The sequence below is a fragment of the Hipposideros armiger genome, unplaced genomic scaffold (assembly GCF_001890085.2).
Source record: "Hipposideros armiger isolate ML-2016 unplaced genomic scaffold, ASM189008v1 scaffold_315, whole genome shotgun sequence".
Classification (NCBI taxonomy): domain Eukaryota; kingdom Metazoa; phylum Chordata; class Mammalia; order Chiroptera; family Hipposideridae; genus Hipposideros; species Hipposideros armiger.
The window spans coordinates 32,047-42,506 of NW_017731665.1; the positions used below are offsets into that span (position 1 = coordinate 32,047).

Genomic DNA, 10,460 nt, shown 5'->3' on the forward strand with positions numbered 1-10,460 from the left:
TTTTGTTCTTCAGTCTAGTTGTGGAGGATGTCGCTTCACTGGCCCATGTTGGTATGATCATTGTGCTCTTCCCAGGTGAGGCAATCCGTCGCCGGTCATTGGTCGGCCGCTCATGGAGGCTCACGGCAGCTCTTGCCAGCTGCCAGCTGCTCACGCTGGCTGCCGGCCACACATGGTAGCTTATGGCAGCCCACTGCAGCAAGGACTGCAGCCTACGCCGTCGCCAGCGACTCACGGCAGCCCAGCTCCAGGTCGAGCTGTTGTTCATCATCTTACCTATAGAGGGCGCAGCGTCACTGGCCCTTAATGTGGGATCCGAACAGCAGCCCTGCTGCTCAGAGCTGGCACTCCTAAGTGAGCTCGTAGCCAACTGAGCCACTCGGTCGGCCCCAGAGTACTATTTTTGTAACATCTCTGTAAAGTATGAGATTATTTCAAAATAAAAACAAAAAAAGAGCGCTTTAAGGAATATTCTTGTACATTATGTCATTTCATTTATGCATGAGTATAATATTAGCATATATCTAGAAGTGGAATGACCAGGTCCAAGGTTATTGTCCACTTTAAACTGTGGTTGATGCTGCCAAGACACCCTACAGAGAGGGCTGTATCAGTTTACATTCCCACCAGCAATATATGAGTGTGTGTATCACACAACACTCCTGCCAATATAGTGTTATGAAAATTTTGGATCTTAGCCTATCAGCCAGGTAAAAAGTTCACTGTATTTTTCATTTACATTTCTCTTATTATGAGCAATATTGAGCATCTATCCATAGTTTTATAATATTTCCTTTTTTTTGTCAACGGACTGTTGATATCCTCTGAACATTATTCTACTACATTTTCCATCTTTTTCTCATTGATTTGTAAAAGCTCTTTATATATTAAGGAAATTAGTCTTGTCTATAAAGCTCTTCATCACTCCAAGATTAAACCATTTTTTCATGTTTTACTCTTCTTATTCCTTTAGTTTTTTCCCCCTACTTAGAACTCAGTGTTGTTTATAATGGGAGTGTTGTAAGTCCTCATTGTTCGGAAAAGGGAAAGAACAAACAATTTATTATTTCCAATCAGGACTAAAACTTTCCAACATAATTCCAAGATTACATTAGTCAAGAGCACTTAATTAAGAAATGTGATTTCAAGGGCCGGCTGAGTGGCTCAGTTGGTTAAGAGCTCNAGTGGCTCAGTTGGTTAAGAGCTCGCTTAAGAGTGTGAGCTCTTAGCAACAGCGGTTCGATGCCCGGCCCAAGCTGAGCTGCCAATAGGTGGCAGGATGGCTCAGCTAAAAAAACAACAACAAACAAACAAAAACATATCCAAATTTCCCTCTTCTTATAAGGACACCAGTTATACTGGATTTGGGGCTCATTTTAACACAATAATGACTTCATCTTAACTAACCGAATCTGCAAAGACCCTGTTCAAAATAAGGTCACATTCATAGGTTCTAGGAGTTAGGACCTGGAGGTATCTTTTTGGGGCACATAATTCAAATCATAAGAAACTGGTTGCCTACAAGGGGTGTGTGTTAGTTTCCTGGGGCTGCTTGGCAAAGTACCAGAGAGTGGACAGCTTAAACAACGGAAATGTATCATCTCACAGTTCTGGAGGAGAGAAGTCCAAAAGCAAAGTGTTGGCAGGGCTGGTTCCTTCTGAGGCTGCGAGACAGAATCTGTTCCAAGCCCCTCTCTCAGCTTCTGTAGCCTCAGGTGTTCCTTGGCTTCTGGGCGGCCATCCTCTCCCTGTGTCTTCACATCGTCTTCTCACTGTTTGTGTCTATCTCTGTGTCCAAATTTCCCCTTTTCATAAGGACGGTCACACTGGATTAGGATCCACCCTAAAAACCTCATCTGAACTTGATCGTCTGCAAAGACCCTATTTCCAAATAAGGTCACATTCGTAGGTCTGGGGATGAGGACTCAAGATTTTTTTTTTTTTGGGTGGGGGCACAATTCAACCCATACGGGTGTGGGAGAACAGAATGGAAAGAATAAGGGACTTGGCACCGGGGAGCAGAGCTGAGGGGAATGTGCCATTTCTGAGGGTAACTTTTTGTAGATCTCTGACTCTCACAACCATGGTAATGTTTCACATACCTAAAAACTAAATAATTAAGAGCAACCAGGGTGTGTGGGGACTATCAAGTGCAACACGAACAGTAACAACATGCGAAGCTGTATCACGAACTACCTAACCACACTGGAGGAAGAATTAGTCTAAGGAACTTCAGCACATAGTATTCTGACTATATACATACATACATACATACATATATATATATATATATATATTTTTTTTTAAGATTTTTATTGGGGAATTGGGGGGATGGGGATAGGAACAGTGCTNCTGATGCTGCCAACTTTTTTGTGATGTTTGTGCTGAACTGTCAGTATTCAGGGAAAGTGTCTCTGGTGATAGAAAATGGTTGTCACGGGGGATGTCCCACTCAGAAAGCTGCGGACAAGCCACTCACAGGCCCCCGCACGCTGAGGGCAGCTGGTCAGGCCTGTGCTCACCATTTCTGGGACATAGAAGATGCTGCGGATGTTGAGAGGGGCATCTGTCTTGTAGTGCAGGGTGTAGCGGGGCTTGTCGTGGGCCTGCGCGATGTAGCGGTAGAACTCCTCATGCTGCCACTCGCCCACATCCTTAGGGTCCATCATCCAGACAGCCTGGAAATGAGGACCAACGGGGCATGTTGTTTCAGGTGCAGCCTCCCAACTGCAGCCTGGAGCGGAGCTGGTGGGCTTGTGGCGCCTGGGTGCTGGTGAGCCAGGGACCGGCCTCCTGGGACACACCAGGATGGTGGCCTCAGGCCAAGCCCCTCCCTTGCCTCCAGCCCCACCCGCTCCAGTGCTGGGGGAAGGGGTGTCCCAGAATGGATGGGGAGTGGGGGGAGGGTCACAAAGAGAGACACACAAAAGGCTCTGGGAACAAGTGCCTCCTCCCCAGTACAGTGTGCCCAAAAGGGCCAACAGGAGGCAGGATCTGGACAAGGCCACAGGACCATAAATACTAGTGATCAACGGGCAATGCAAAGGGATAAAGCAACAGGGTCTAGCCCTTCGATGGACTATCATTCAACTATCAAAAGGAAGGGAGCACTGATACGTGCTACACATGGCTGAACTATTAAGACATTGTGATAAGAAGCCAGACGCGAAGGTCACACTGATCTGCAATGTCCGTAAGAGGCAAATCCATAGAGACAGAAAATAGACTGTGGCTGCTGGGACTGGGGGAGGGAAACTGGGGAGTGACTGCTAATGGGTAGTTGGGTAGTTTCTTTTTGGAGTGATGAAAATGCTGCAGAATTCACTGTGGTGATGGGTGTATGACTGTGAATACACTAAAGACTGCTGACCAGTACACGGTAAAAGGTGAACTGTGCGGTGTATGCATTACAGCTGGTGCACGAGGATGGGCGGGAAGGGGCGAGACCCTGCCTGCATCACTATCTCGCCTTATCCTGGGCTTCTGACAGCGTCACCCAGTCCCACGTTTGCCCACGCAGCCCCGAAATGGGCCAGCTGGCCTCCAGCTGCCCGAGCCTGCAGGCCGTGGTGGGTCTCACCTGCAGGGTATTAATGCGCTTTCCATTAAGGTACAAGGGGAAGCTAACGAAGTTACTGTACTTTGTCACCACGTCTGGAAGAGACAAGAAAAACAAGAATCACTACAGGAAGCTTCTGGGGACTAGTTAGTGCCATGCCCATGTCACAGGGCACAGCAGAGACACATCCTGCCTGCACGCGCTGAGCAAAACTCCACTGGAACCAGATGTCTCAAGGATCAGGTCCCCATGAGGCCATGTCGCCTTCTTGGTGACATAAATACTGTTTTACGAACTAACAGTGAACACTGGAAGGCACTTGGCACCTTCGGTGAGCATTTAGTAAAACACGGACAGAAAAACCACCACCCAGAAGCACCCACTCTGGTTCTCAGTGAAGCCTGGGCTCAGACAGGCCAGGTGAGTGGGCCGATGACATCTGACAACAAAGGCAGGGTGAGGAAAGGACTGTGTGTGACCCCCAGGTGACTGAAGACAGCGCTGCCCAAAGGGAGGTAAAGAGAAGAAACCTGACATTGTCAGTAGTCTGGAGGCTAAGCCTCATGCCCTGTTTCCACACTAGCCAGTGGGGATTCTGTCCCTGGTGGGCCTGAGCACTCAGCCCCGGGAGGTGCCCCTCGGCCTCAGCTCTGCCCATGTCCCCTACACACTCCCAGCCAGATGGAATCTCCTATAACACGCCAGCAGGAGGTGTCTCGCTGACCTGGTGCCACTGGCCACACATCCCCAGAGGCCCAGGCCCTACTCACCTCGAACCCGGGCCTCACTGGCAAACTCTTTGCAGTCTGACTTGAGGTGCATGATGATTTTGGTTCCAGTTCTAACTCCTGAGGCCTCAGCGATTTCAAACACCCCGGAGCTAAGACAACGGGAGAGGGAAAGTCAGTTCCACACGTCACTGCTGACAAATCCTATATGACCCCAGGGCAGGGGGACACCCCGTGTGTGTGATATGGGGGCTCTCGCTTACTCACCCATCTGAAAGCCACTGGTAACCAGGGCTGTCCGGGCCGGCCGAGCGGGAATAGACCTCGACTCTGTCGGCCACCATGAAGGCCGAGTAGAAACCCACTCCAAACTGGCCGATGATCTTGCTGCTGGCCTCCGCCTGGCTCTGCAGCGCATCCAGAAAGGCCTGCAGTGGCAAAGGCTGGTCAGAGGGAGGGTGTCCCTTCCCTGGAGGGAACTCCCTTTGTGACTCTGTGCGTGTCCCTCCAGCACAGGCTCAGACCGCATTTAATCCTCAAGACAACCACACTGCCTTTTCACCCCGTTTTCCACACAGAGAACAAAGGCACAGAGCGGTNACAACACGAGACCACACACAAGTTTGATCACCCATCAAAAATTATTAGAGCTTGGATGGGATGTGTTGCCACATCCACCATTCTCGCCTGACCTTGCGCTGTCAGACTTCCACTTGTTTTGCTCTCTTCAAAACTCCTTGCGTGTAATAACGTTCAATTCAGATGAGGCTGTAAATCAGCACTTTGTTCAGTTTTTCACAAATAAAGACAGGTCCTTCTACAAATGAGGAATTATGAAGCTCACTGAAAGATGGCAAAAGATTATTGAACAAAATGGGCAATATATCATTGGTTGATGTTATTTTTAATATAAATAAATGACGTTTGAAAAACATAGACAAAATATATCATGACTTTTTCGAAGATCCAACTGATGCAAGTTCTACACAGAACACTGCGACTCCAAACTGCCAAGAGGGTAAGTGTCTGAGCCACTAGAATGAGGAGGATGGAGTTCCTCCAGGAGAGAAATGAGTAGTCACGGCAGTCACGGACTGGCCAGGTTCTTAACATCTCCATGTGAGCAGCTTCCACAAATGCCGAAAGGACCTTAGACATTCTTTCATCCAATACTCCTCCTGGCATGTACCACCTGGCAACCACTCCCTCCTGCCTGGTCACACGAGTGGACAGAGGTGCAGCCTTCTGGGGTCTCCTTCCAGCAGTGACATGCACGTAGCACTTCCATGGTCCCAGCCCCACCTCCAGCCATGTGGTCCTCCCGTCTAGTCCCTTGTCCCTGCACACCTCTGAGCTTAGTCTCCTAAAGCTCTCTTCTCTCCGATCCATCCCTTAAATTCCTACATATTCTTCTGACACCAATTCCATCTTATTTCCCCAATTTTGGAGAAGTGATTTTTTAATGCAGCCTCGTCAACTCTAAATGGTTCGGTGGGTATTCCAGACCCTCCATCAAACCACCAGAATCGTACCTTCTTCTGGAAACCCCAGCCCAACAGGTTTGCTGACACCCCTCATGCCCTTGTGCTCCTCCCTGTATGGTCCCCAACACTGGGGTGCCCCCGCCCCTCTCTCCCTATGCCATCAAGCTCGATCTTGGCACACAGGGAGTGCTTCATAAGTTCCTGTTCACTTGCCTCCAAAACATTACCAACACATTACACCCTAAAAAAGAGATGCTGGGTTTTCTCACTGGTCAATTTTATTTGCAGCAAACTGTTCCTGGTCCATTGCATTTGCATAAAGGCAGAATTTACTGAACTGGTCATTTATCCTCACTTCCTGTCCCACCTTGTTCTGCTAACAGAGTCCTTTCCTTGCCGTCAGTCTTTTGGTCCCTCAGAAAAGAACAGGTTGCATTCTTCCATTACCTCTCTAGCTAAAAAACCATCCCTACCCCGAAGGAAACCAGGAATCATGCGAAATAAAAAATTCAGAGGCTAACAACAGTTCTTAGTATTTTGAGACCCCCATAAACTACCTGTTCTAAGCCTGCCCCCAGATTAGGGGGGTTTGATTTATGGCCAGCATATTTTTAATTTTTTTAAAATTGGGAACATTTGTGTTTTTCCAGGACCCATCAGCTCCAAGTCAAGTATTAGTTATTTCCATCTAGTTGTGGAGGGCACATCTCAGTGGCCCATGTGGGCATCGAACCAGCAACCCTGGTGTTATAAGCACTGCACTCTAACCACCTGAGCTAACCAGCCGCCCCCCGGCATACTTTTTTTTATTTCCAGTCTTGCATGTATAAATATTTTAATCAAGAACACATCATAGGGCCGGCCGAGTGGCGCGATGGTTAAGAACTCGCTTNAGTTTTGCCAAAGGAAACCCTGCTGGTACTGCGAGTGATTAATAGGTACCGCACCTCTTTCTCTGAGTACAAGGAACGGGCAACAATGTCCAGAAGCTTCTTAGTCTCCGCCTGGAACTCATGTTTGGAAACGGAACCTAGTAATGAATCACAGACACAACCAATAAATTTTGATTTTCGTACAAGACCATGCTAGGTAACAGTCAAAAAAAGTTTAAGGTAATGAGTTTTAAACATTTTTCAAAGGAGTGAACAAAAAAGAAAGAAACCAACTCTTTGGGGCTCTCAGCCAGGTCTCAGGAGCAAAACAAACCCAGTAGCTCCCCCTCTCTCTCCAAAGAGAGGGGTGGAGGAGGAGCACAGCTCTCACCTGCCTCCGGCCCACGAGGCCGCACGCCTGGCTTCTGAGCAACCTCACGGAACTGCAGAGGCTGGCATGCCCCAAAGTGTCTGGTCCTGAGAACCAAGCTGGCTCCCACAGCCAAGCCCTGGATTCTATTCTTCAAATCACTGGTTTCCAAATTAATTACTTAGAAAGCAAATTAACAAGGAAACCTTGCTCTCTACTTAACCTAAAACATCACAGATTCTGTTGTCAACTCGTTTGAAAGCCAGAAATGGACCCACTTTGGGACTGGCTAGAGGCTGCTTCTCTCTACTTGTTAGGAATGAAAGGATGGCTGTAGCGTGCGCTCCCGCGTTGGCAGGGCCAATGCTGAGTTTCCGTCCCGCTTCCATGATTATTAGCAGATGTGCTATGAATCACCACTCAGAAGGTGGCCCGCCGCGAACTCACTGGTGACCAGCAGAGGGGGCAAGACACACCAGGATGGAAGTTAGAAGTTCCTTGCGAAGACGGAAGCACAGGACACATTCATTGTTTGGGGGAACCCTCCCTCCAACCAAGGCCTTCCTGCGTCTTAAGTGAGCGGGTGGCTCAACCAATTATTGCTTCTACCTCAAAAACCTGCCCTCAAGAGGCAGCCACAGCTAAGCCAGCCCAGGCCCAAGCGCAGCCGAGCACACACCCTGCACCGTCTCCGTGCTGCTGATGATGGAGTGGAGGGACGCCTCCTCACGGTCCTCGGCAGCTTGTGAGCTGAATGGCCGTCCAATGTGGAAGCTCGAAGCCAGGTTTTGCCTGGGGCTTCTGGACTGGACTGGGGCCCTCCAAGGACACAGAGCTGGTTTTCCTGAAAAGACAAACATGCACAAAGGAGAGTTACCAGAAAAAGAATACCCAAGTTTGTTCATTCACAAATATATTTGGTAACATGGCCTCACATATGTCAAATATCAAGAAAGTATTAGAACTTGGGCAGAGCGGCTGGGGCCATTTCATGCCACTTCCCGTGTACGTCCCCCAGTGCAATCTCGTATAAACCCCCCAACTCAAACATCCCCTCATCCCTCAATGCTCACAGCCCCCACAGGAGCCTGAGTAACGACAGCCCAGCCCAACTTACTGTGCAGCTGCCATGAATAAAATGGAGAAAAAATGTCCCCCTGGGAGGAATTCAAATTTTAAATGGTAATATTCAGTCTCATCATCTTCTAAAGAATCTCTGTTGATTCTTTTTCTTCCCTCCTTTGTCCCAAACTATCAGTTTTTTAACACTGGTGTATTTAAAAACTGAAAACCAGCAAGTGATCTCCTTCCTGTGACCAGGAAGGGGTCTCACAGACTCTCACGTTTGTTTTCTGTAACCTGCTCAGCATAGTAGACCCAGGAACCACTGTAAGGGAAGATGGGAAACCTGTCCATGTGACACTGCTGTACCGTCTGGCTGACAGACACATCCTCTGCCTTCAGATGCTACAGACATGCGCAGACACCTCCACTGCACCTAGCAGGAACCAACCTTTACTAGCAGTCCTTCAGGACAGTGTCACACACCAACTCCAGGACCAACAACCTGGGGACTTGGCCCCGGTCGGTACGTGCCTCATGCTGAGATACAGGGAAGACATGCAAACCCCTTCATGTGAAAGCCTAGACTTCATTGAACTGTGCTGGTCTGCTATGGACTACCATGTGGAATGGACAGAAATGGGTGATTCAGAATGCCCAGAAATAACTTGATTTTAAAACTCAACATNTACAACCCAGCAATCCCACTCCTACTTTACCCAAGAGAAATGAAAACATCAGTCCACACAAAGACTGCAACACAGATATTCACAGCAGCTTTACTGCTAATAACCCCAAACTGGAAACCCAGATGCTCATACCACATCCATCCAGTGAAATACTGCTCAGTGACAAAAAGGAACAAACGACTGATACAGGCAACAGCGTGGATGGACCTCAAAGCATCACACTAAGTGAAAGAAGTCAGACAGAAAAGACTACCTACTGTGTAATTCTGTTTCTATGAAATCCTAGAAAATACAAAACCATAGTGACAGAAACCAGATCAGTGGTTGCTAGGGGTAGAGAAGGGGGGAGGGTAGAGAAGGGGGGTGATGATATGGATGGTTACAGGGAAGTATACACTGGTCAACACCCACTGAATTGTACACTTGAATTCGATGCCTTTTACTGTATGTAAATCATACCTCAATAAAGTTTATTAAAACAATGACAACAACAACAAAGAAAGGCACACACATACACAGACCAGAGAGAATTAGTGAATAAGAGAGGCCCTGAGAAGGTAAACCAGCGCACTTGGTGGAGGCAGGAAGCCCGAAAGAGAAACACCCGCTCAGAGCCCTACTGAAGCGTGTACCCTGCCACCCCCCAGAGATGCACACCCCACAATTCTACCCATGACCCTGGGGTGACAGGTCCTGAAGCAGCTGTCTCGGGAACATAATGGCCCCCTCAGGCCCACTGTGATGAAGCCCCTTTGCCTTTCTAACTTTCTGACCTGAAAATTTTCAAAAGGTTACAACAGCAAGCAAAAGTGTTGCTTCGTCTAAAGCAAGACTATTAATCTGAACGGCAGGCTGGGCGTAAAAATAGCACCACAGACTATTTAATCACAGGGAAATAAGCATTACAGGGAGAAAGTACAGTTAAAACTGTGAAGAGTATCTTAAAAAATATATAGTTTAAAAACGTTTATATATGTAAATAAATACATCGGCACCAAACACCTAGATGAACAGATGCTAAAATGTTAACAGTAGTTATCTTGGAGGGATGTGGTGATTTTAAATTTTCTTTTCTACTTATTTGTATTTTCCAAATTTTTTATATTGAATGATTGTTTTCACAGTATATTAAAACAAGAGTTATTGTAACAGAAAAGATGGTCAGCACGTCATTTGGGGCCTAGAGACGTTAACAAAAAAGCAGGTCCATCTCCTCTGTCCCAGCGTGTGAAGGGGGCCACTGCCCACGGGCCCTGCCTGGTCACCTCCATGGCTAGTGCTGGCACCAGCACAAGACGCAGGGAGGTGTGCCGCCCGTCAGGACACAGGACGACGTACCTGGATCGTGATGGTGCCTTTCTCAGCATCGGTCTGCAAGTGAATCTCCATTTCTGGCAGCGGCTGGCCTTCAGACACCAGCTTGTGACGCAGTTTTTCCAAGGCGTCGCTGGCATTGGAAATCAGCTCCCGTATAAACACCTACAGGAATGGAAATAAGATGCTAACAGTGCAGGATCTGTTTGGTTAGCAGCATTTGCAGCCACTGCTCAAAGTCAGGGGGAAAGCACCACAGGACAGTTAGGTTTTTAACCATAAAGTAAAGTTTTCACTTTACTCAAAGGCAGCTTCTCCAGGGCAGGTCACAGAATGGTTTAAGGCAGTCACTTTTCCCTGACACAGCTTTATGGAGTAAACT

At 47.9% G+C, this 10,460-nt stretch overlaps 1 protein-coding gene across 1 annotated transcript in view; it reads right to left on the minus strand.

Annotated features, from left to right (window-relative positions):
* Positions 1-10,460, minus strand: part of TRAP1 (TNF receptor associated protein 1) — a 54,771-nt gene that overhangs the window by 5,218 nt on the left and 39,093 nt on the right. The window contains exons 2-7 of the mRNA XM_019660243.1: positions 7,693-7,857; positions 6,683-6,801; positions 4,555-4,715; positions 4,330-4,439; positions 3,581-3,654; positions 2,523-2,678 (exon numbers count right to left, since the gene is read on the minus strand). Coding sequence (XP_019515788.1) covers positions 2,523-2,678; positions 3,581-3,654; positions 4,330-4,439; positions 4,555-4,715; positions 6,683-6,801; positions 7,693-7,857 — 785 coding nt within the window. The remainder of the gene's footprint in view (positions 1-2,522; positions 2,679-3,580; positions 3,655-4,329; positions 4,440-4,554; positions 4,716-6,682; positions 6,802-7,692; positions 7,858-10,460) is intronic.